Below are 26,362 nucleotides of genomic sequence, written 5' to 3' on the forward strand. Positions count from 1 at the left end.
CTTTGGCACACTGTAGTCTTCTAATATTACCTGATAATGCAACTGGTTTCATAATTCCATTCCCTGAAACTGTATGTGTATATAATTTGACTTTTACAGGATGCCTGTATAATGTTACTTGGTTTACTTTTGGTTCTCGACAATATTATTTACCACCAATGGACATCGCTGACGCGCATTTGGGGGTAAAGTTGGACTTATCATTCTTTAAGACACCATTGTTGGATTTGACTAAACTGCAAAAGGTATTGAATACCTCAGATTCGTTGAAACAGACCCTGAGACATGTGGACATTGCTGTAACTGGTGCCCTGCTTCGAGCGGACTTTGCCAAGGAACGCCTACTACATTTACAACAACAACTGATAAAAGACACCTCTCATTCTTGGTGGGATGTGTTTTTCGGACGTTCCTCTACTGCCACAATGACTCTGAATTGGATTTTTCATCCTATCCTTATTGTAATGTGTGTATGCCTCCTGTGCCTAGTGTGTACATGTTATCTTACCTATCGAGTGCATAAAATAGCACGTCAAAGTAAATATAACACTACAGTGGCTTCGTATGCAGTGATGCCTGCACTGGAGAATGATTGATCAAGGGTGGAGTGTAGGATAAACATGTTCTTGTTAAACAGGTTGTGCAGCTCAGCTTTCTGGCTCCCTGCCAGGGACAGGATGAGTCCGACTGGGTAGTAGCAACTGTTGATACATAACATGGGGGGATAGTGATCAATCATTTCTCTCTCGCACACACACTTGTTTACGGCACGGTATAAAAGAGCAGGACTATCCAGTGTCCGGCGGGAGTAGGAGATATTGCTTCTATAGACATATAGAGTGCTGGACACTGAAAACTCCCTTCTCGCCTTTGCTGACCTGACGACTCCTCGATACAAGGCTGATGTAATACAAGGCGCTGTATCAGAAGGGTGCTGGATGGCATATGCAATCATGTGGTATGTAAATAACTTTCTGTAAATAACGTATATTACCATGATGTCACATTAATAAATGTTATCATAGATATTGTGTCAGAATACCTTACTCTCTCATTCCCAACAGCTTTCAAAAACGCCAACACCACATCAGGAATGAAGTCAAAAAAACTAAATTAAAAAAGTGGGGCAGGATCATCATGATCTGGTTTGTTTCAACCGCTGAACAAATTAGCTAAAAGCTAATTTTTGCTGGTCTTGCTGCTCTAAACTGAACCTCAGGAAGTCCTGCAGCAGATAATATACTCAGTGGCAGTTTTCTAGCTGTGTTACCTTAGGATATGTCCTAAAGGCTCCAAGGTTTACTTTTCCAGCGGATATTGTTCTTGTTGGATCAATCTGAAAAGAGAACATTAATGAGTTTTAGTTTTACTACTTCTTCCTCAGGCTTCTCTCTGACACATCTTCACCTTCAAACTCAGACTGCCACCTAATCTGGTCTTGCCCTAGTACTGGGGAGGAAAACAGACACAAAGAGGAGTTGCTCAGGTGTGGGAGAAGGTGGGGCTTGGGGCTGGAAGCTCAGCCCTTCAGTGAGATCTGGTAGTTCCACTGTCCAAATCGTAGGCCATGTACTTTCATCCCCTTTCACCCCCAGCAAAGTCAGCAAAATCTAGGTTGTGCTTCCAGTGCAAATCATATCTGCCAGCAAGTACCTGCCTAAGGGGTTCTGCTCCATCATCTTACAAGCAGCCTGGCAGAAAACATTAACCTTATATGAACCACGGCAACACGCGTCTAAGCACAATGAAAAGATAATTCAAAGCAAAGTTTTGTTGATTGGCTCCTACTGATAGCAACATCATCATAATGTTTTAACTGAGAAACTGGCAAGAGACCTGGTCTTTGCAGTATAAGCATGACTAAGGCTAGACAGCATTGTTCATGAAGATGACAGGTGACTGTTTGTAGTCATACAGCTGGGGGTAGGACAGTCATGAGTTGTTTTTTTAGGTGTTTTATATAAAAAGGAAAACAGAAGTTTGTTGGCAATGATTGAAATACAGTGCTAGGTTTCAGGGGCATTAATGCTGGAAGAATCTACAATATGTCATGTGACTCACTGATTTTTAAAAAAAATTTTTTTATAATAGAATGATTATGCCAATAAAAATTTCAAAACAAATCCAGCCTTATCAAAGAATTTACACTTTAGGACAAGAAATTCACTGCAAATAAACTTACCACCACGGCCACGAAAGGCTCCTGGAACTGTTGATTCAGCATCTGAGTGCTGACATCAATCCCTGAGAGCCAGCAGCCATAGCCAGGGTGACTGTGATACCAGCCAATCGCATTCTCCAGACGCCCGACCTAAGGAAAGAGAGGAAACTGCTTTATCTACTGAAAGACAACACTGCCCTCTCCTGGAGACTTCCTGTAGTGCAACTGATTGCAACTACCCATTAAACAAGTGACTATTTAAGTCACTATTCAAGTCACGTTCAATTGTTCCAGTCCTTGCTTAACAGATATATTTTATGGATATTGTCGGAATATAGCCAATATCCCACATCCATATTTGCCAAAAGTTGACATATTGGGAAGATGAAAATATTAAATAGTGTCGCTGAGAGAGCTGAACTCTTGAGGAACTCCTGTGTTCAGAGGAAATAAGGATGATTTTGACCTGGCAACAACTACCCTTTGGGAATGGCATGTCAAAAATGAAGTAAACCATGTTAATACAGTAGATCAGGGGTGCTCAAACTGGTCCTACGGGCCCCCCCCCCCCCAGCCAGTCAGGTTTTCAGGATATCCCTAATGAATATGCATGAGAAATATTTGCATACACAGTGTATGCAGTCAAGGGAATCAAAGGCAGATTAATTATCCAACAACCTGAAACCCCCCCCCCCAAAAAAAACGACTAGTATCACTATCAAATTTCCAACAATATATATCAAAGCTTGAGAGAAGTAATGTTCCATGCCCTAAAACCAAATTGAAAAACATCAAGTAACATCTGCTCTTCAATAAACGCATGCAGTTGCTTCAATACCACATTTTCTAAAGTTTTAGCAAAGGACAGGAGGGTAGAAATTGGGCCTAGGTTAACCTTTTTTTTTTTTTTAAGCTGGACAAATTGATGCAATTTTTAACTGTTCAGATACATGGACTTCATTATTACCCCTCTATCATTTAAGGGGCAATAAGTGTTATTTTTCTTAGCTAAGGTTTAGTTGTAGGGTTTTTTTTTTGTTTTTTTTTTAATACTGCCTATCCAAAGCATTTTACAATTTCAACAGAAGATATATCAAACTGCTCCCATTCCCTCACACTGTTAAAAGATTGATTTGGGGGCTAATACTGAGTTTATTAAAAACTGTGCTGTAAGTTGATGAACACTGTCATGAAAAAAACCCAAAAACTGAGCAAAAACTTCAGTACTCTTACATAACGTCATCTGAACCTTGTCCTCAGGAAGTGATGCATGTGATCTCCACAATATAAAAACAGTTTGCAAGGACAATTTGGAGCAACTTTATATGTGCAGAAAAATAGTGTTGCTTTAAAAAAATAGTCAACCATCATTCTGAACTCTTTCAAAGTTTCTAAATACAATTGACAGTCACAATTAAACTTTGACTTATGCCAATGGCTGCTAATGCATCATTACTAAGCCAGGGAGCTCTGTCTCTTCTTCTAATAGATATATTCTTAACAGGGACAGTCAGATCTAATGAACTATGTAGTGTTTTATTCTCCAAGGACAAGCAGGCTGGTAGTCCTCACACATGGGTTACAGTCCAGATGTATCCCACACATTAAAAAAGGTGGAAAGAAGGCAAAACGATTACCGGCATGGTTAAAAGGGGAGGTGAAAGAAGCTATTTTAGCCAAATGAAGAAAGTAGGATAATGCATAAGCGTTGGCAAGTTAAATGTAAGACATTGATAAGACAGGCTAAGAGAGAATTTGAAAAGAAGTTGGCCGTAGAGGCAAAAACTCACAGTAAAAACTTTTTAAAATATATCCGAAGCAGAAAGCCTGTGAGGCCATCTAATGGACCATTAGATGATAGAGGGGTTAAAGGGACACAGAGAAGATAAGGCCATCGCGGAAAGATTAAATGATTTCTTTGCTTCGGTGTTTACTAAAGAGTATGTTGGGGAGATACCTGTTCTGGAGAAGGTTTTCATGGGTAATGATTCAGATGGACTGAACCAAATCACAGTGAACCTAGAAGATGTGGTAGGCCTGATTGATAAACTGAAGAGTAGTAAATCACCTGGACCAGATGGTATACACCCCAGGGTTCTGAAGGAACTCAAAAATGAAATTTCAGACCTATTAGTAAAAATTTGTAACCTATCATTAAAATCATTCATTGTACCTGAAGACTGGAGGATAGCTAATGTAACCCCAATATTTAAAAAGGGCTCTGGGGCGATCCGGGAAACTACAGACCAGTTAGCCTGACTTCAGTGCCAGGAAAAATAGTGGAACGTGTTCTAAGCATCAAAATCACAGAACATATTGAAAGACATGGTTTAATGGAACAAAGTCAGCATGGCTTTACCCAAGGCAAGTCTTGCCTCACAAATCTGCTTCACTTTTTTGAAGGAGTTAATAAACATGTGGATAAAGGTGAACTGGTAGATGTAGTGAACTTGGATTTTCAGAAGGCGTTTGATAAAGTTCCTCACGAGAGGCTTCTAGGAAAAGTAAAAGTAAAAAGTCATGGTATAGGTGGAAATGTCCTTTCGTGGATTACAAACTGGCTAAAAGACAGGAAAGAGTAGGATTAAATGGATAATTTTCTCAGTGAAAGGGAGTGGGCAGTGGAGTGCCTCAGGGATCTGTCTTGGGACCCTTACTTTTCAATATTTTTTTTTTTTTTAAAATTGAAAGTTTTTATTGTGATGCAATAAAACAATACATAAAAATCAGAATTTGTGTGGTACAATTATTGCAGAAAACAAAAACACACACATTAGAAGGCCAAACTGTGACCACTGTCAGATAAGAACAACCTACGTCTCTACAACTAGCAAGACATAGCTTTATACATGAAAATCGTCCTACTTTTCAATATATTTATAAATGATCTGGAAAGAAATACGACGAGTGAGGTAATCAAATTTGCAGATGATACAAAATTGTTCATAGTAGTTAAATCACAAGCAGACTGTGATAAATTGCAGGAAGACCTTGTGAGACTGGAAAACTGGGCATCAAAATGGCAGAAGAAATTTAATGTGGATAAGTGCAAGGTGATGCATATAGGAAAAATAACCCATGCTATAGTTACACAATGTTAGATTCCATATTAGGTGCTACCACCCAAGAAAGATCTAGGCGTCATAGTGGATAACACATTGAAATCGTCGGTTCAGTGTGCCGCGGCAGTCAAAAAAGCAAACAGAATGTTGGGAATTATTAGGAAGGGAATGGTGAATAAAACGGAAAATATCATAATGCCGACATCCCAGGGGGAGACAAAATGGCTGCCGAGGAGTGAGCAGCAAAAACAGAGCTCCGCGTTTTCTACAACTTTTCGCTTTACTATTGCTAGTTTCCTGAACTTTTTTGCTTGTGATTAGTGGCAGTTTGCCACATACTAAACAAAGTGAAAGTTAAAGAAATTACCTCAACTCCGTTACAATCTACTCGACAACCGCGGATCGAGGTGGTTTTTGCTGGCCTGATGCAGTGGCAGCCGGAAGGAGGGGTCGTTGGAGGAGTCAGCGGAGAGCAGCCGCTGAGCCCCCTGGCCATAGAAACTTCTTTGAGCCCCGGCGCGCCTATCACCCCAGAAGCGCCGCTTAAGAAATTGGAACCTGATGTGAACATCTTGGCTTTGCTGGAAGGAAAATCTGCTATCCAGGGAGGGGAACCCCAGAGAGGAGGCAAAGAAGCCATAATTACCTCGGTGAGCTCAGTCAACGAGCTCCAGGGGCCCACCTGTAGAAGCGTTGCAGCAAGCCTGAAGGTAACAGTTTTCTTAATGTAGGAGTGAGAAGAGAGAATGAAATACGTGCTGTGTGTGAATCTCCACATTTGAATACTTCAAAAGTCACATTGGAACAAATACTAAAGGCTATTTCAGCAATGGAAAAATCTATTATATCATTAACAAATATGGTTAAAGAGTATTCAGCAAAGCCAAGTCCTAGAAAAGAGACTTGAGAAAAATGAACTGTTATCCTCTGGCTTGGAAAAGAGAGTTACAGAAATAGAAAAAATCCAAATAAATCTGATAAAATCAGAGAATATTCAAATGAATAAGATGGAAAATCTTGTAAGAAGGAATAATATAAGAATTTTAAATTTTCCCACATTACGTTTGCTATCACATCGGGAGTTACTTAGATCTTATTTTATCAACATATTGAAGATAGCAGAACCGGATTTACCAAAAGTAAATAAAATATATTATCTACCCCAGCCAAACAAAGAGGGAGACTCCAGCCAGAAGCAAAAATGGAAGATTCTTTTGATCTGACATCTATTCTGGAAAAATCGTGTGAGCTTATAGTGGAAGAGAGAGCTACCCTGTTTGTCCAATTGGATACATTTGTTGAAAGAGACTTTATCCTTAAAATGTTTTTTCGAAATCAAGCTCAAAAGTTTTATGGATACTTAATTAAAATTTTTCCTGATGTAACTAAGTTAACTCAAATTAAGCGGAAAAAATTCTTGGAAATGCGGGGAGAAGTTTTGGCAAGGGGAGCAAAATTTATACTTTGGTTTCCATGCTATTGTCTTATATTATTCAAAGAAGCAAGATATAAGTTTAGAGAACCAGAACAGCTACGTGTTTACCTCAACTCTCACTCTAGTTAGCTTCGAAGGTAGTAGGATTATAGAATTAATGTGCACAGGTTAACTCTGAAGCAATGATGTACAATAATATTGTGTTTAAAAAATTTTTTCCTTTGAGTCTGCTTGTAATCTAAAAATGTCTCCCCCTATTTCCTATAAATAGAGACAGAGTAGAGAGGAAGAAAAAACTATATGATACATCAGAGTTTAATTTCTTTATTAAAATTTGATCTGTTCTTTCCTCATACTATGATTTCATATTCTGAACAATGTTCTGTAAAAGTTTGAAAAATTCAATAAATAAATAATTAAAAATATATATATATTTATTTATTTATTTAGGATTTTTATATACCGGCATTCTCAATACAAGTATCGAATCAGGTCGGTTTACATAGAACAAAACTGTCGCAATAAAGGCGTTACATTAAACAGCGTTTCTTGACATATGAGTAACATATAACATATAACATATCATATAAAATATAAATAAATAATACAAATTTTAAATATAACATAGACTATAATAATACTAATAACTCGTCAACAGGACGTGGATAAATACAAAGGATGTTTAAGGCCTGAGTATATATCTTGAATAATTAGAGGGGTAGTCTAAATAGTGATATGTGATATCTAAATAATTAGATATGTGATATCTAAATAATTAGAGGGGTAGTCTAAATAGTGATATGTGATATAGAAATAGTGATATATATATCATAATGCCTCTGTATCGCTCTTGGTGAGACCCCACCTTGAAAACTGTGTACAATTCTGGTCGCCGCATCTCAAAAGAGATATAATTGCAATGGAGAAGGTATAGAGAAGGGCGACCAAAATGATAAGGGGAATGGAACAGCTCCCCTATGAGGAAAGACTAAAGAGGTTAAGACTTTTCAGCTTGGAGAAGAGATGGCTGAGGGGGGGGAATATGATAGAGGTGTTTAAAATCATGATAGGTCTAGAACGGGTAGATGTGAATTGGTTATTTAGTCTTTCAGATAATAGAAAGACTAGACGGCACTCCATGAAGTTAGCATGTGGCACATTTAAAACTAATCGGAGAAAGTTCTTCTTCACACAACGCACAATTAAACTCTAGAATTTGTTGCCAGAGGATGTGGTTAGTGCAGTTAGTATAGCTGTGTTTAAAAAAAGATTGGATAAGTTCTTGGAGGAGAAGTCCATTATCTGCTATTAAGTTGACTTAGAAAATAGCCACTATTACTAGCAATGATAACATGAAATAGACTTAGTTTCTGGGTACTTGCTAGGTTCTTATGGCCTGGATTGGACACTGTTGGAAACAGGATGCTGGGCTTGAGGGACCCTTGGTCTGAACCCAGTATGGCATGTTCTTATCAGATGGAGCCCTGCATGGAAAACATCTATCAAAGTTTCCAGAACTTTGACTTGGCATACTGAGCATGCCCTATACTGTGTGTCCATGTGGGGTCCCTCTTCCGTCTGTTTTTTTCCGTGAAGCTTTTGCATCTCGGTTTGAGTGAGCTCTTAGGTTTTGTTCATTAAAACTCGTGGAAAACTTTTTTTTCCTAATTTTTCTTGGGATTTTTCACATTCCATCGATGCAGGGTCATTCTCGTAGCCTCCTCAGCTACGTTATTCGGCATTTTGGATAAATTTTCTTTCGCTTCGACCTCCCCCATAGCGGTGGTGTCTCAGTGCCTGCCAGTCATTGTTGTCTGCCGCCATCGTTGTCTGACGTCCCTCTTTTTGCTTTGATCATGGCCACTACGGGTTTTTGTCGATGCCCCCAGTGCCCGAGGACCAGCATCAACAGAACAGTCTGTTCTGTTGATGCTGCCACTAGATAGGGGTGCCGGAGACTGGCCATGCTCAGTCTCCTCCAGGTTGAGGAGGTTGGGTTTCTCATCTTTGACCTTTGCACCGTGGAAGGACCAGGCCAAGCACAGAGGGAAGCCATGGAAGCATAGACACCGGTCACCTTAGATGCATGGTGCTGGCATGGGGATGCACCAGGTCATACTGTGATGCCCCCAAAGCAACCCCATGGTGAGAAGCGCCAATCCTCTATTAATGTCGGGGGTCCATGACAGTCTTCAACGGGCCTGGTGCCAGTCACTGATCCACTTTGGGGATTCAAGGAAGATCTGGGCACCCCTCCTTCCTCCCAGTCAGAGCTGGCTTCGGCAACTTTCGAATAGGAGCTGCAGTGGCGCAGGAGCCTGCTCCACTGCCAGCTCCTGCTCCACTGCAGTGGCGCAGGAGCTGGCAGTGGAGCAGGCACTGCATGGCATCTGTCCTGTGGCAACGACGGCACCAATGCTGGTCCTGTTCACTTTGAAACTGCTGCTGGAATAGTTCAATGTGCTTATCAGTGTGTTAATGGCCTGGCTGGTGCCAGTTCCAAGGAGAACATCGATGCACCAATGCTTCCCCCGACCAACATGGTGGTCGTTGCTGATTCCTTCGAGGAGGAAGCTCCGCCTAGGATGGCAGAGACACCAAGGCCTGCTGCCCCCCATCCAGCTTTGCTGGTTGCCAGTCACTGGCTTCTGAATGAAGGCCTAGCACGCAGGGCCCCATCCACTGATTACAGTAAGGATAAAGGTCCCTATGATCCCTAGGTGGATGATATTGCGGAGCCCTCCTCCGAGGGTCTCCCCTCAGAACAGTCTCCTCCAGAAGAGCGAAGGAGGTTCCTGCTGGAGGACTCATCCTTCCCAGGTTTGTGCGGGTAATGGCGGAAGCCATTCCATTCAGTTGTTGACGGAGGAGGATGCCAGGCACAAGATGCTGGAGATCCTCCAATTTGAGGAACCTCCTAAGGAAATCGTGACAGTCCCAGTGCACGATATCCTTAAGGAGCTGTTGTTGAGGATATAGGAACACCCCCTCACAGTACCTCCCGTTAAATGGAAGGCGGACGGGGTCTACCTTGTCCAGAAGGCTACCGGATTCAATAAGCGTCAGCTCCCCCACCAAGCAGTGGTTTTCAAATTTGCCCTCAAGAGGGCCAAGCGCTCTCGGACCCATTCCTCGATGCCCCCGGGGAAAGACCACAGGGTGTTAGACGCTCTTGGGAGGAAAGTATTCCAGGTGGCCATGCTTATTGCCCGCATTACCTTCTACCAGCTGTACATGAGCCAATACTTGCAGGACCTCTGGAACCAGGTGCAGGAGATAGCCAAGCAGCTGCCTCAGCAGCAAGACTCCCTCCAATCGCTAGTGCAGAATGGCCTGGACTGCGGAAAACATGAGGTCTGGGCGACCTACGATGTTTTGAAAACAGCAGCGAGGGTCTCTGCAGCGGGAATCAGCGCCCACAGATTGGTATGGCTGCCAGCCTTGGATCTTCATCCACAAGGGACCTTCCAACAGCTCTCCGCTGGCACTCTGGACCCGTCCTCATCCAGAAGGTTGGCGAGGCAGAGCAGAGGAAGTCTGTCTATCGCCAAAGGAGGTACTATCCTCCGCCCCCTCACTCTGGTCAGCAGCATGTGAGCCCCCACGGCCGCCCCAGGCAGCAGAGAGCTCCCAAGCCCCAGCCGGCGCCTCAGTCAACTCCAGATCAGGGTTTTGACTGACTCAGAGGGAGCATAAGCCAGTTGCCTGTACCAGAGACACTGGATCCCCCGGCCTGGGGCAGGCTGCAGCTCTTCACGGATCAGTAACCCAATATAACCTTGGACCAGTAGGCTCTGCTATCGTCCATCAGGGATACCAATTAAACCTACTGGAAGTCCCACCAAATTGCCCTCCATGCCCATTTTGGGGGCTGGGAGCACATCAGGAATTACTGCTTGCAGAGCTCTCTGCCCTCTTAACGGCCAGGACAGAGCTCCAAAGGCTGAGGGGGCAAGGATTCTACTCCATGTATTTCCTGATTCCAAAAAGAACAGGACAACTCTGTCCTATCCTAGACCTAAGGGCCTTGAACAGGTTTCTAAAAAAAAAAAAAAAAAAAAAAAAAAAAAAAGTTCAAGAAGGTTTCCCTGGGCACCTTGATTCCTCTTCTGCAAGGTGGGGACTGGCTATGCTCCCTCAATCTAAAGGATGCATTTAGCCATGTTGAGATCTTCCCAAGTAACAGGCAATGTCTCCAATTAGTGGTGGGGAAACCGCACTTCCAGTATAGAGTGTTGCTGTTTGGGCTAGCGTCAGACCCACGTGTCTTCACAAAATGACTGGCTGAGGCGGTGGAGCAACTCCGCAGGCAGGGAGTTCAGGTCTTCCCCTATCTGGACAATTCAGGCAGGGGCCATTTGAACCATGAGCTTGACCATCCGGGTGTTCGTCATCAACTACTCAAAGTCCCATCTCAGTCTGTCACCTCAAGTGGACTTCACAGGAGCCCTGCTAGACCCAGCTCAGGCAAAAGCCTTCCTGCTTCCCTCATGGGCTGCCACCCTGACGTCCATGGCGGCAGAGATCCAGGGGAGCCAGCAAGTGTCAGTGTGGCACATGTTGAGGTTTTTGGGCCACAAGGCCACAACTGTCCATGTCACTCCCTTGGCACATTTTCACATGTGCAGAGCCCAATGGACTCTGAATTCACAGTGGCGCCAGGCCATGCAGAGCCTGGTGGTGGGTACTCTCCAATCTGGAACAGGGGATCTCTTTCCAGAGTCCTCCTACACAAATTGTCCTAACCACAGATGTATCCACCCTAGGCTGGGAAGCTCATGTAGATGGGCTCCGTACCCAGGGCCTCTGGTCTGCTCAGAAAAGCTGTTGTCAGATCAACTTCCTGGAGCTCTGGGTGATCAGGTACGTGCTATGGGTTTTGAGAGATCGACTGTCCAATAAAGTTACCTGATCCAGACAACCACGTAGCGATGTGGTATATCAACAAGTAGGGAGATACGGAATCATATCTCCTGTGTCAAGCAGCAGTCCAGATTTGGTCATGGGCCTTGTCCCAAGGGATGGTACTCAGGGCAACATATCTGGCAGGTATGGAGAACGTGGTGGCGAATGGTCCCTGAGCCAGGAGGTGGCGAATCAGATCTTCCGCCTCTGGGGGAGCCCATTCAGAGATCTGTTCGTATCCCCCTGGATTGGAAGGTAACTCTGTTCTGCTCCCTGTACAGAAGGATGGCAAACAGCCTGATGCCCTTGCTTGTCATTCGGACAAGGGTCTTCTGTACATGAATCCTCCAATTCCTTTGCTGGCAAAGAATCTCTTGAAACTTTGTGAAAACAGAAGGACGATGATCATCATAGCCTCTCATTGGCCGAGACAGTTCTGGTTTCCAGTCCTATGGGAGTTATCCACCTGGAAAAAACAGTCTGGGGACTTCCCCAGATCTCATCATGCAGGATTGAGGGAGGTTGCAGTATCCCACCTCCAGGCCCTGTTGCTCACAGCCTGGATGTTGAGAGGTTAATTCTGCAACCACTCGATCTCTCAGAGGATATGCCTCGGGTCCTAGTGGCTTCTAGAAAGCCCTACAGACTGGAGGAAGTTTTCTGTGTAGTGTGAGCAGAAGGCCCTAGATCAGTTCTCCTGCCCCCCACAAAAGCTGCTTGATTATCTTCTACACCTATCGGAGGCTAGCTTGAAAACCAACTCCATTAGGATCCATCCGAGTACAACTGGCGCATACCACCATGGTGCAGATGGTACGCTCATCTCTGTACAGTCTATAGTTGTACATTTTATATGGGGCCTGCTTCAGTTGAAGCTTCCCCTAAGGCTTCCCGCTGTGTCTTGGGACCTCAACATGGTGTTAGCTCAGCTGATGTAAGCTTCTTCTGAGCCGCTGTGCACCTGACCTGAAGTACCTGACCTAGGAGGTCATATTTTTGGTGGCTGTCACTTCGTCGCTCAGGGTCAGCGAGCTCCAGGCCTTAGTGACTTAGCTATCTTATACTAAATGTTATCATGACAGGGTGGTCTTGCACATGCACCCTAAGTTCCTGCCTAAGTTGTTGATGGACTTCCATCTTAACTAGTCTATCGTCCTGCCAACATTCTTTCCCAGGCCCAATTCGCACCAAGGCAAACCAGCATTGCACAGTTTGGACTGCAAGAGAGCCTTCTCTCTGGAGCGGACAGAAGCCCATAAACAGTCCACCCGACCTTTTATTTCTTTTGATAGCAAAAGGTTGGGAGTTGCCATTGCCAAACAGAAACTATCCAATCAGCTAGCAGACTATCTCCTTCTGTTATGCCCAGGTGGGACTGCATCTTGAGGATGTCAAGGCTCATTGTTATAGCCATGGCAATGTCGGTGGCCCACTTGTGAGCAGTTCCCATGGAGGAGATCTGCAAGGCTGCGACATGGAGTTCTCTCCACACATTCGCATCTCACTATTGTAGGTTCAGCCAGTCTGTCCTTCAAAATTGCTGAGTTGTAGAATCCAGCTCTCCCTGCCTAGGGCCCATTGTTTGGATTCAGGCTGTCTCTGTCTCCGTTACCAACAGCACTGTAGTTTTTGTACGCATTGGCACATGGTTGGTGTCTATTGGTCCCCCTTTTGTGTTGGGGAGCAGCCTGTAGCTAGGGATTCACCCATGTGTGAGGACCACCATCCTACTTGTCCTTGGTGAAGGCATGGATGAAAAATTACAACTTGCTTTTGAATGTTTCCAAGTCAGAAGACTTACATGTAACCCAAACTGTATCTAGTGTTCCACTGCCACATTTCTCATTTGAAGATGTTACTATATCATTCTCTGAAGTTGTTAAAAATGTAGGCTTTTATTTTGATACTATGTTTTCTTTCCATTCTCAAGTAAAATCAGTGGTAAGAAACTGTTTTGTCAAGTTGAGAAAACTATGAAGACAAATATATTTTGGAGAGTCAAGATTTTAGATCAGTGATTCAAGCATTTATAATGCCCACAATCAACTGTAATGCTTTGTACATTGGTTTGTCAGGTTATCAACTGAAAGTCATGCAATTGCTCTTGAATGCAGTAGCTAGATTGATTACTGATTGTGGTCTACATGATCACATCTCCTCTGTACTGCAGAATTTACAATGGCTCCCCATAGAAAAACATCTAAAGTTTAAAATTCTGATAGTGACCATCCGTTCTTTACATAATGGTCCTGTTTATTTAAGATTATTATTAGCATGGTGCCAGCTTGCCTGTGCTTTACAATCAGCAAATTCCCAATTATTATCTGTCTCTGGAGTAAAAGGTATATAACTGGGAGACTGGGCATGAAATGGAAAATGAAATTTAATGTGGACAAGTGCAAAGTGATGCACTTAGGGAAGAATAACCCAAATTATAGCTACATATTGCAAGGTTCCACATTAGGAGACACCATTCAGGAACAGGATCTAGGCGTCATTGAGCAAATGTTGCTTACCTGTAACAGGTGTTGTCACAGGACAGCAGGATGTTAATCCTCACATATGGGTGACATCACAGGATGGAGCCCAATCACGGAACACTTTTGTCAAAGTTTCCAGAACTTTGACTGGCCCCTACTGGGCATGCCCAGCATGGCACTAACCCTGCAGCCAGCAGGGGTCCCCCTTCAGTCTTGTTAAAAAGCTACAGGTAGTGCCGAAAATAAAATAAGAAAACATTACAAACCCAACACCATGGGGCGGCAGGCAGGTTTCGTGAGGACTAACATCCTGCTGTCCTGTGAGAACACCTGTTACAGGTAAGCAACATTTGCTTTCTCACAGGACAAGCAGGATGGTAGTCCTCACAAATGGGCGAGTACCGAGCTGAGGATGTCCGAGCATGCACCAAATGTACGCAGGCATGCAAGGCACTAGGCCTGGGATGAAATTTGGCCGAGGGCATCCTGAACCCCACCGGACAGGTGGAAGGGTGTTGGTACGTCACGTTGTAAATAGGTTGCGCAAGACAGACTGGCTGAAGATGGAATCTTGTTTTCTGGCTTTGTCTAAGCAATAATGGGCTGTAAAAGTATGGACAGAACTCCAGGTGGCAGCCCTGCAAATGTCAGGAAGTGGCACCGATCGTAGGTGTGCTACTGAAGTCGCCATGGCCCTCATAGAGTGTGCTTTAACACGGTCTTGAAGTGGAATGCCCGCTTGCTGATAGCAAAAGGATATGCAGTCCGCCAACCAGGAGGAGAGAGTCTGCTTACCCACAGGCTGCCCCAATTTGATGGAATGGAAAGAGACAAGCAATTGAGTGCTTTTCCTGTGGGCAGCTGTACGGTCTAGGTAGAACGCTAGAGCCTGTTTGCAGTCAAGGGTATGCAGAGCCTGCTCTCCTGGATTGGAATGGGGCCTGGGAAAAAAGGTAGGTAGTATAATGGATTGATTGAGATGAAACTCCGAAACTACCTTATGCAAGAATTTAGGGTGAGTGCGGAGTACTGCACGGTCCTGCAGAAGTTTAGTGTAAGGTGGATAGGTAACTAGAGCCTTCAATTCACTAACTCTGCGAGCGGAAGTGATTGCCAGAAGGAAAATCACTTTCCAGGTGAGATATTGAAGGTCACAGGATTGAAGACACTCAAATGGTGGTTTCATGGGCCGACCCAAAACTAGGCTGAGGTCCCAAGAAGGGGCCGGAGGACGCAAAGGAGGCTTGAGGTGAAGCAAGCCCTTCAAGAAGCGTGTTACAAGGGGTTGTACTGATATGGGAGCATCCCCGACACCTGTATGGAAGGTGGCTACCGCACTGACATGCATCCTGATGGAGGAAGTTTTTAGACCTGACTCTGACAAGTGCCAGAGATAGTCCAGAAACTTCATGATTGGACAGGTAAAGGGGTCAAGGGACTGAGAAGAGCACCATGACGTAAACCTGGTCCATTTGTAAGAATAAGATTTTCTCGTGGAAGGCTTCCATGAAGCAATCAGGACACGGGAAACTGGTTCAGAAAGGTTAAGTGGCTGAAGGATTAACCTTTCAACATCCATGTCTGCCCTCACACCTGAAAGCAACAGCAGTAGGCAGTGCTGCGGGGCCTGAAGCAAAGCCACTATCAGGACATTTTTGCCCAGTGGTTTAAGGCATTAGAGAATGTTCCCTAGTGGCTGCAGAGGGCAGCTGCCACACAGATCTGCTTTCTCCTCCAATAACTACCATTCTAAGACTGGCAAAAATGCCACTGAGGACTGCTCTCAGTCCACAGGCTAGTGAATGAGCAAACCTGCTAGAACACGTCAGAATTTTGCGAGGACAAACATTTCTATGTGGTCATTCGTTAGTATTAACAGTTCATCTTCTCTTGCCTAGCAACCCTATGTTCTGATGAGATTTTGTAGACTGCTGTCACCTGGTTCAAGGTGTTACTAAGCAGAACTTCTACTTGGCAGAAATACATGTTTGCAATTTGTTAAGTGTCCTATTTTTAACTACATATCATCAATTAAACACCACCTGATCAGCATGCTGCTGTTTAGTCCATTTACTTACATTTTAGTGGCAACAGTGCTTGGAAATCCTAGCTAAACAATGCTGTGGAAGAGTGCTTATATTATGAGAGGAGAAATCAGGTCCAGTTAAACCCATACCTGCTTTGCATTCTCTATGTATGCAGCCATATATTCATAGGCAGCAGCCTGGGCATTCACACGGGTCTCCGTGCCTTCCACTGGCAAGGCAAAGCTGTCCATGATGATCATAGTTTCACCGTCTACTTTGCCAAGCATTAGGCCCATCACTTCTAGATTGCCTCCTGATCTGGCATGCATGACCATCTTCAGCAGGGCCAAGGCAGAGATCTTGCAGTACTTAAAGTAGTGATGGCTAAGCAAAATAAAAAAATAAAAAAAGTTAATCAGCTACTTCCAATAAAATATACTTTCTCTCCTTGCTCAACTGTAAAACAGCCATGAGAAAAAGACAGGACTATCACACTACTGCCATCTCCCTACTTCACTGGAGAAAACATTTCCATTGGAGAAATTACTTAACTGATAATTTCGTTTTCCTTAGTGTAGACAGATGGACTCAGGACCAATGAGTATAGTGTATTCTTGATAGCAGATGGGAGACTGAGTCAGATTTCAAAGCTGACGTCAGCCTACATATACCCGTGAGCATGCTCAGCTCTTCAGTATTCTCTTCGAAAAGCCAGTGTGGATATATATTGCTTAAAACGTGATTACCCTTGATTGGCCTTCAACCGGTTCAACTGATTATATATATGTAAAATTTAAAACTGGAGACCACCAGTGCACTGAAACAATGAACGCAGACACCTGGGCAACTGCGGGTGTCTTGGATTAGAGGTAGGCCGTGGCTTACCCTTGCTTGCTCAATCTCGAGATTTGATATCCGAGGTTCTCTAACTCTGGGGCAGCCGTGGGCGGGATGCTGAGTCCATCTGTCTACACTAAGGAAAACGAAATTATCAGGTAAGTAATTTCTCCACTTCCTAGCGTGGAGGCAGATGGACTCATGACCAATGAGATGTACAAAAGCTTCTACCCTACAGGGTGGGAGGCTGCCCGTGGCCCACTTGGTGCTGCCCTTGCGTAAGCTGTGTCCTCCCTGGCCCCGAACATCCAGGCAGTAGAACCTGGAGAAGGTGTGTAGGGAGGACCATGTCACCACCCAACAGATTTCGGCTGGCAAAAGTGGCTTGGTTTCACCCCAGGAGACTGCCTGGGCCCTTGTAGAATGCCAAAGGAGGTAGATGCAAAGGTCTTTTACAATTCTTTATTGTAGTGGAGACGTATTAAAATATTGCAGCCCGACTCTGGCCAAGTTTCGCCGTTCACATAACGGCTGCCTCAGGGGCTTAGATGTGTATGTTTTGGACTCAGGGTTGCTGAGCAAGCTTATAAGCTTGTGCATCAGCGTGATCTGTGCAGCTGTACTCTGTAATAGCTTTGAATCTTACGCTTTGCTTCCAGATTAGAGTCTCCACTCCAAGTAACAAACATCTAAGCCCCTGAGGCAGCCGTTATGTGAATGGCGAAACTCGACCAGAGTTGGGCTGCAATATTTTAATACGTCTCCACTACAATAAAGAATTGAAAAAGACCTTGGCATCTACCTCCTTTGTTTTCCTAACGGCTTTTCTAGATCGCCTACCTTCTTGCTTTTTGGGACCCTTGTAGAATGCGCCTTGACTTGTAGAGGTAATGGATTTCCTGCCTCTATGTATGTTGCATTAATTACTTAATTGATCCAGAGGGCTATGGTCACCCACGATGCCGCTTCCCCTTGTTCCTTCCCGCTGTGAAGAATGAACAGGCTATCAGTTTTGCACACAGGTCCCGATCTTTTCAGGTATCTGACTAGGAGTCTGCCAACATTTAGATGGCGAAGGGGGTGGAGTCTTCAGACTCCTTATGTTCATCTGAAGATGGTCTCGAGATGGTTTGGTTCACGTGAAACTGGGAAACCACTTTCGGTAAGATGAAGGAGACCGTGCGCAGTTGTACAGTTCTAGGCGTGAGCCTAGGGACGGTTCCCGACAGGATAGTGCCTGAGTTCGGAGATGCAACGAGCTGAAGTAGCAAGGATGCTGCACTCAATGTTATGAGGCGCAGTGGCAGACCATTAGTTGGTCTGCAGAAAATCCTGTCCAGGTAGAGATTCCATAGAGGTGCTGGCCACTTTAGGGGTGGTCGGAGTTGTTTAATCCCTTTCCAGGAGTGGGACACATCTGGATGGGTTGCTAGTCTGATGCTGTCTACTTTGGCAGTGAAGCCGATCAGTGTGGGAAATCGAAGCTTGAGGGAGTTGAGAGCCAACCCCTTCTTCATACCGTCCTGCAGGAACTCCAGGATCATGGATTATTGGCTGTCCGTGAGAGAATCCCGTGGGGTTCTTTACACCAGGCTTCGGATACTCTCCAGATCCATATGCAAGACAGGGATGTGGAAACCTTGCGCGCTGGAAGCAGAGTGTTCATCACGGCCTTGTGTAACTGCGATTCTTCAGGCTGGGCCTCTCACGGGTCAGGCCGGAAGAGGGAATTGAGACGGACCTACATGGAGGATCGGGCCCTGCCGGATGAGATCTCTGTGTGGAGGTAGGCACAGAGGGTTCCCCACAAGTAGTCTTCGCATGTCTGCATACCATGGTCATCTTGGTCAATCCGAGGTGACTAGTAAACTAGTCCCCTGTGGTGCTCTATCTTGCAGGTGACTCTGCCCAGTGTTGGCCATGGGAAAGCGTACAATAGGTCTTCCTGTGACCAGGTTTGGACGAAAGCGTCGAGTCCCCAGGGTTGTGGTTCTCGTCTGTGACTGAGGGAACTGGGAACTCAGGCATTGAGCCGGGATGCCAGTAGATCCAAAGCTGGGAGGCCCTAACTATTTATTATCAGTTGGAGGGCTGTGGTCAACAGTGTCCATTCCGCCGGGTCTAGGCTCTCTCTGCTGGAGTAATCTGCTGAGACATTATCTTTTCCTGCAAATTGGGAGGCCGAGATCCCTCGTAGGTTTATCTCCGGCCCTGTCAAGAGAGGGTCTATCTCCATAGACACCTGCCGGCTCTTGGTTCCTCTCTGGCGGTTAATGTAAGCCATTGTTGTCGCACTGTCCGACATTATTCTGATTGACTCGCCCGGAGTCTGTGGCTGAATCGCAGGCACGCTAGCCTGACTGTTCGAGCTTCCAGGCGGATTATGTTCCATTCCGCCTCTTTCTTGTTCCCTTGTTCCTGGACCGTCAGTTCCTGACAGTGGGTTCCCCACCCTCGCAGGCTTGCATGATCCGGTTCGGTGGGGATAGGCTTACTCCTCTGCTTAGGTGGACTTCCTGTAGTCACCATTGGGGTTGAGCATGAACCTCTGCTGGTAGTTGGAGGTGAATTGGGTAGTCTTAGGACAGTGGATTCCATCGTGACAGTAGGGAGCGCTGGAGCGGTTGTGTGTGTGTGGGCACTTGCTCACGGAATGACCTCCGGGGTTGATCCTTGAGGCCACAGGCTTGAAGGCAGTCCTATACTTTGAAGCATGCATCAATTGTCATGATTGTTACTTCAGTTTTCTCCTCCTTGGGGGAAGGAGGACTGTTCTGTTTGGTGTTCACGACCCAACCGAGCTCCTGCAGTAGGCTCTTGACTCTGCTGGTCGCCTGCCTGCTCTCCTCCGAAGATTTTGCCCTGATCAGCCCGCCGTCCAGGTGAGGATGTACCAGGATCCGCTTCCTTCTTCAGTGCTGCTGCCACGACCACGATGATTTGGTGAAGGTCCTGGGGGCGGTTGCTAGGCCCAAGAGAAGCGCCCGGGACTGGTAGTGGTGACCCAGTATCACACAACGCAGGAAGTACTGGTGATCCTGATGAACTGGGATGTAAAGGTAGGCTTCGGAAAGGGTCCAGGGAGGTTAGGAACTCTCCCGGTTGTATTGCCATTATAACGGAATGCAGGGTTTCCTTGCGGAAATGTGGCATCCGTAGATGACTGTTGACGTTCTTGAGAGCCAAGATGGGTCGGAATGACCCTTCCCTTCTTGGAAATGAAAACCAGATGGAATAGCGCCCAGTAGTTTGCTGGGGCATGGGCACCGGAGTTATTGCCTTCAGACTGAGTAGTCTTGTTAATGTGGTTTCTACTGCCTCTCTTGAGTGAGAGTGGCAGGGTGATCTCATAACTTTGTCTTGATGGATGCAGCGAAATTCCAGAGAGTACCCCTATCGAATGATATTTAGGACCCATTTGTCAGACATTATTATTGACCCATCTTTGGTAGAAGAGAGCAAGTCAACCCCCTATGGCTTCTTCCTGTGGATGGGGTGGTCTATTCTCATGTGGGATATGGCTGAAGCCTGTCCCCCGGTCCTGCTCCCCTCTTGGTGTGTCTGCTCCAGGAGGACTGGTTCCTTCCGGAGGGGCAAGGTACCTGGAACTGCGTTCCTGTAGGATCTAAAGTGCTGCGAACGTCTGCCCTAGGTCCTTCTGGGGGAGGAACGCTGGGGTCTTTTACCTCTATCTTCCATTAGTCGGGGCACTAGAGATTTGCCCCATTTGTTGACTAACTTCTCCAAAATGCTCCCGAACAAGAGAGATTCTTTAAGGGGAATCTCATGAAATTCGCTTTAGATGTCGTGTCCGCAGACCAATTTCGTAGCCATAGTTGTCTTCTGGCTGTTACTACCGAGGCAACGCCTCTGGCTGGGGTGCACACAAGGTCTGAGCTTGCATCAGTGAGGAAGGATGCCGCAGATTCCATCGTATTTCCAGCCGAATTTGCGTCTCTCGAGAGGAGTAATCAGACATGTGCTACCAGTGCGCAGCAGAAAGCAAACTGCAGTGTCATTGCTATTGCATCGAAGGCATGCTTAAAGATGGACTCCAGTCGTCTGTCCTTCAGGGCCGCTCCTCCCTCAGAGGGAATCGTTGTTTGCTTTGAGACTGCACAGGCCATAGCATCCACTTTCAGGAACGCAGGTGCTCCTTGGCGGCAGATTCCAGGGGGTATAGGCCTTCCAAGGATCGCCCCCCCCCCCTCCTTTGAAGTTGGCCTCCGGGGCATTCCATTCCAGGTCAATCAGTTCCTGGATAGCTTCCAACATAGGACAGTAGCATGAGGCCTTACAAGAGAGCACCAAGATGGAATTCCTCTTTGGATCTGCCATAGGATCAGTGCCTGGAATGCCCCGTGTCTTCGGAGTCTGAGAAACAAGGGCTGGTAATTCGTCCTTGTGGAAGAAGTGAAGCATGGTTCAATATGGTTCCATCCCTGGGGAAATTTCTCCTTCCTCCAGGGAGTCACTCTCCTCACTGAGGTGTCTGGGCCCCTAATAGGGAAATTCTTGGATAGTGCCGGGAGGATCTTGTGCTCCCAGCCTGGGTTGAGCCTGGTGTGCAGCAGAGGCTGTTCACAGCCATTTCAAGAATTCCACCCAAGAGGAGGCCCCTGGGTCTATGTTGATCCCAGGGTAGGGGTGGAGTGATGCCCCAGAGGTGTCCTCCTGTGGGGAGGCTGTGCTGAGATACATAGGTCTGGGGATCAATCCTCAGTAGTTTCGGACCCCTCCGACAGCGGGGGTCCATTCCCCCTGGGTTCTTCGCACCGCGGACATAGGCAGGACTTCAATTCAGTCTGCGCGGCTCTTATGTGGCAGGCTGTGCAAAGAGAGGGCCTTCTTAGACACCGGCGCCATTGATCTATGTCTAGGCGCACAAGTTTCACCGCGTGCGAGAATTTATGCGCAGCCATACTTATGTGCTCGGCATTTGTGCGTGGCAGGAGATATGCGTTCTGTATTTGTGCGCGTTCGTAGTAATGCGCCCAGTAATTGTGCACGGCCGTAGATATGCGCATGGCACATGCACAGCCGTAATTAGGCGCACAAAGAGAGTTTGTGCGCAGCCGTAGTTATTCGCCTGGAGGCGCTCCAGTCGGTGTGTGCGCGGCTCGGATGTGCACTCGGATCCGAGTTCTGTTCACCACTGCTCGCACAGCTATGCGCGCGACTCTATGGGGTGCACACAAGTTATGCGTATAGGCCGCCGGAAGATCCTGCGCATACAGCTGAGGGGGAGGGAAGATGGCGCCCCCCTTAAGGGTCTCCGCGTGTGTGGACCCTTGGACCGGATCGGGGTCTAGCCTAACCAAGGCTGCTCAACCCGATCGGAATGCCCTCTAACTCGCTGGAAGCAGAGTCGGTACGGCGATCCAAGTTCTGGAGACCTTAAAGTAAAGTTTCCTTCTTACCTGGTCTTGTCGCTTACCACTTGTGTATCGGGCGGTCTCCAGCTGCGGGGGGGAGGGTTTTACCTTCACCGCCGCACTCGGATGCGCACCCGCTACCTTTCAGCCACTTTGGAGGCTAAGTCCACGCCGGGACCAAGGCACACCTCTGAGGGATATCAGAAATCACCTCAGGCATTCTTGACTGGGGGAGGGACCCTTAGGTTTCACCATAGGAGAGTGGGAATCGATCTTCTTAAAGGTACATTTCTTTCTTTTTTTGCTGTAGATTTCTTTTCTTTTTTTTGCTGTAATTGTTAACACTATTGTGGAACAGTGTCCGGATCTACTATGGGAGACGGAGAAATACTGAAGAGCTGAGCATGCTCACGGGTAAATGTACGCTGACGTCAACTTTGAAATCTGACCCCATCTCCCATCAGGAATGCACTATACCCATTGGTCCTGAGTCCATCTGGCTACTTGCTAGGAAATGTTTATATTATAAAAATAAAGAGGTGCATATTGAGTAAGCCAACAAGCAGAAAAGTTATCCAGGTAAAGGACAGCAAAGGCAGTAACAGGATAGGAAATTAGGGTTTGGATTAGGAAGCAGAGTGGTTTTTCCCTGCTCTGCTTGTTTCCTCAGGTATCCCCACTCCTCTCCTGTTCTTGACACATTGCCTAAGAGGTAACAGGATGGCAGAGAACATATCGGGTTGTTCTGCTGACCTCCCCCCACCCCCAATTTTTGCCACACTAGGCACAGGTCTATTTTGCCTACTGGCAAATCCAGGCTTGTCCCCTAGAGGATTCCAAAAATCTAGGAACAAAAGCAAACATTATAGTGGCTTCAGTTATATAAGGCTGTGATTGAGAGACATGTCCCCCAAAGGATACCATTACTCAACTTCTTCAGGAAAGCAATGTCCTATAGAGGGCCATGCAGTGAAAACAAAGGTGAAGATGAAAGTTGAAGATGCCACCCACCTCGTCAGCTAGCAGTGACGTAAGAGATGGGTGGCATCTGATAGACTAACCACTTTGAGGCATAAGTTTTTGAGGAGGGTCCACTTTATCAGATGCAGTTGACACTGTCCTTGAAAGCTCACGTCTCAATAAAATGGCTAGTATTTATAAGATGCCACTCACCTTGTGTCATTTTTGCTACACCAGACTATCACGGCTATTCCTCTGAAAAGTTGAAGATGGAAGTGGAGTAAAGAGGAGAATTCAAAATTAGGGGCACAGGATTCTGGAATAGGAAACTTCTTTTGATAGGGGACACTATCATCAGAAGAATAGATTTGAGATCAAGACTAGAGAGAGACAAGGTTAACTAACTACCAGGTTCCACGGCTAGCAGTGACATAAAAAACATTCTTAGGATTGCTGGAGTAGAAACAAGGGAAGATGAGGTTCACATCATAGTTCACGAGGGGACAAATGACTTGATAGGAACTAAGCCAGTGTTGTACAGGAAAAGCTCAATGAATCAGGAAAGGGTTTTAGGCCGCTGTCAAGATCCATAGCCTTTTCTAAGGCGTTACCCGAGCGAGCTGTGTGCGGAGGCGATTTGGGGGGGGGGGGGGGGAAAGGAAACGATATGCCACACCAGGAACCTTAATGTATGGCTGAAGAACAGGTACCTGGAGGTACAAAACATTATAAATTAGCAATGGACTGCATCTGTCCGAGGGGACCTACAATCCGAGGTGAACAGTTCAAATTATACACTGACAACAGCTGAAAATAGGATGAGGGATAGGGGGTGGCTGGATTTAGCTGCCACCCACATAAAAAAAATAATAATAATGACGCAAGGAATCCCCACAACTATGTATGCTGTGAACAAAGATGGTAAGGAGGGCTTGTTTAAGTGAAAAGCAAAGGAATGACAATGTGAGCAGCAATCTCAGGAAGCCTATGTGTACAAATGTTCGTAATCCACGTCATAAACTGCCAGATTTAGGGGCCTTAAAAGTAGAGCCAGGTTTCCAGAAAACTCGACAGGCACTAGCACACCCCCGCAGCTCACTCTTTGGTCCAGGGCTTGGCCGCCAGGATCTCCTGCTGCTGTTTCTTGTCGTACTTATAGATCTCGTCCACGCTCTGTGCCTCCTGCATGTTGTTCGCGAGCTCCCAACTCTTCTGCGCCACACCGGCCCCCGCCATCCCGGAGTCACGAAACCCCAACCCTGACGTCCACGTTAACCGGGACCAACAAAACTAGGCCCGGCCAGCGGCAGAGCAACGTCAACCTAGAGCGACGGAGCTAGGACGCGGCGGAGTGACGTCAGGAGGGGGACGACACTACCAGGGATATCTGAGGAGGGGTACGGGCACGACACCGGTAGGCGTTTCTTAGTCAAATGCAGAAGAGAAACGCAGACATGCATCTCAACGTTCTATACTATTTACGCTCTTCTTGGATCGTCGAGGAGGGATTAGAAAGAGTAGAGAGCCAAGAAGATTTTTAAAGTCCACTTGAGTAGAAATGGTACGGTCCATTATGAGTCTCGCCGGTTCTAGCCTGGGGTGCGCGGAGCTGCTGTTACGGAGAGCGACTTCCCGTGGTTAGTGTGGGAGTGACAGCCCCAGGAGGATTGAATTTCTCCCTGCCAAGAAGGGAGTGCATGCAGCTGTAACAGCATCCCAGAAGAAAAAAAAAAGAGGGAGGGGAATATGCAATAAGAAAGCATTGAGAGTCTTTAAATTTAAAGTATGGGGCCATCAAGAGGAGTCCGAGATAAAGTGTGGTCTGCAGTTTTGTAGTAGGGAAGAAATGAACAGGGAGCCGGTGGAGTTGGATCTTTATTATTTTCTATGTAGTCGTATTTCATAGTTTTAGTTTTTTTGGCAAGGTATCATATTCTCAAAACCTCTTGGCCCTAGCCAGCGTGGGGCACAAAAGATCTGAGCCAGGAACTGAGCAGAGATGATTCTGCTGACCATATGCCTCATGTGTATCTGCACAGTGCCGCGAATATCTAGCAGAAATGATAAATAGTAGTAATAGTAACACATCAGATGTTGGGTATTATAAATTTAAGAAGCTGTGACGTGTTGACATCAAACTAATACTATAGCTATGGATGACCAGTGTTGAAGTATCATAGTAAGTTTAGCAAACATGTTAGTTGCTATACATTAAATCATGTAGTGTTGCCTGAAAACTTTGTGTCTGTATTAATATATTTGTTTCATCAGTTAGAAGCACAGAAAATTAGGCACTGAAATGGATTTTTTCAGACTTTTTAGGTATGATTCCTCTCCCTTTTTCCCAGACAGTGCATCTAAGGTAGGTCAATAACTCTTCCAGAAGGAATAATTCTTAATCTGATCTCTCATTTCATGTGGCTTATATATATTAAATCGCATGGACACAAGATAGTGTACACTACCCCAATCGATCGACATGTATAATGTCCTTTAAGAACAAATGGATATTTCACCCGGGAATGGATAAATGTCTGTGTAATTAAAACATTATTACATACCGAATCACCCAGAGCATTTAAATTGTCCCATCTCTATATGAGTCACCTCACCACAATCCATTCACATTAATAAATTCCTCAAATCCTTTCCTTTCTTCATGGCAAATATGGGATTGTCAGAAAATCCGGGGAGGGAATTCAAAATTGGCCAATACTTCAAAACAATGTTTAATATGAAAGGACCTAGATGAATAAGGGTACTACACACTATGGGGTAGATTTTAAAAGGTTGCATGTGCGCATGGATGCCTGATTTTATAAGATGCGCGAGCAAGGGGGGTGCTTTTCTGTGCACCCTCCGACTTAATATCATGGCGATATTAAGTCGGTGGTCCCAAAAGTTAAAAAAAAAAAAAAAAAGTTAAACGGGCCAGCATCTTGCGGGTTGAAAACCAGATGCTCAATTTTGCCGGCGTCCGGTTTCCGAACCCGTGGCTGTCAGCGGGCTCGAGAACCGATGCTGGCAAAATTGAGCGTCGGCTGTCAAACCTGCTGACAGCCGCCACTCCTGTCCAAAAAGGCGCTAGGGATGCGCTAGTGTCCCTTGTGCCTCTTTTTA

At 45.8% G+C, this 26,362-nt stretch overlaps 1 protein-coding gene across 1 annotated transcript in view; it reads right to left on the reverse strand.

Annotated features, from left to right (window-relative positions):
• Window positions 1-24,595, reverse strand: part of COPS5 (COP9 signalosome subunit 5) — a 52,313-nt gene extending 27,718 nt beyond the window's left edge. Inside the window, exons 1-4 of the mRNA XM_029591418.1 lie at window positions 24,342-24,595; window positions 16,220-16,454; window positions 2,183-2,311; window positions 1,271-1,336 (exon numbers count right to left, since the gene is read on the reverse strand). Of these exons, the coding sequence (XP_029447278.1) occupies window positions 1,271-1,336; window positions 2,183-2,311; window positions 16,220-16,454; window positions 24,342-24,478 (567 nt within the window). The 5' untranslated portion in view covers window positions 24,479-24,595. The remainder of the gene's footprint in view (window positions 1-1,270; window positions 1,337-2,182; window positions 2,312-16,219; window positions 16,455-24,341) is intronic.
• Between the last annotated feature and the right edge of the window lie 1,767 nt (window positions 24,596-26,362).

Source organism: Rhinatrema bivittatum, chromosome 2, assembly GCF_901001135.1.
Source record: "Rhinatrema bivittatum chromosome 2, aRhiBiv1.1, whole genome shotgun sequence".
In the NCBI taxonomy this organism is placed as follows: domain Eukaryota; kingdom Metazoa; phylum Chordata; class Amphibia; order Gymnophiona; family Rhinatrematidae; genus Rhinatrema; species Rhinatrema bivittatum.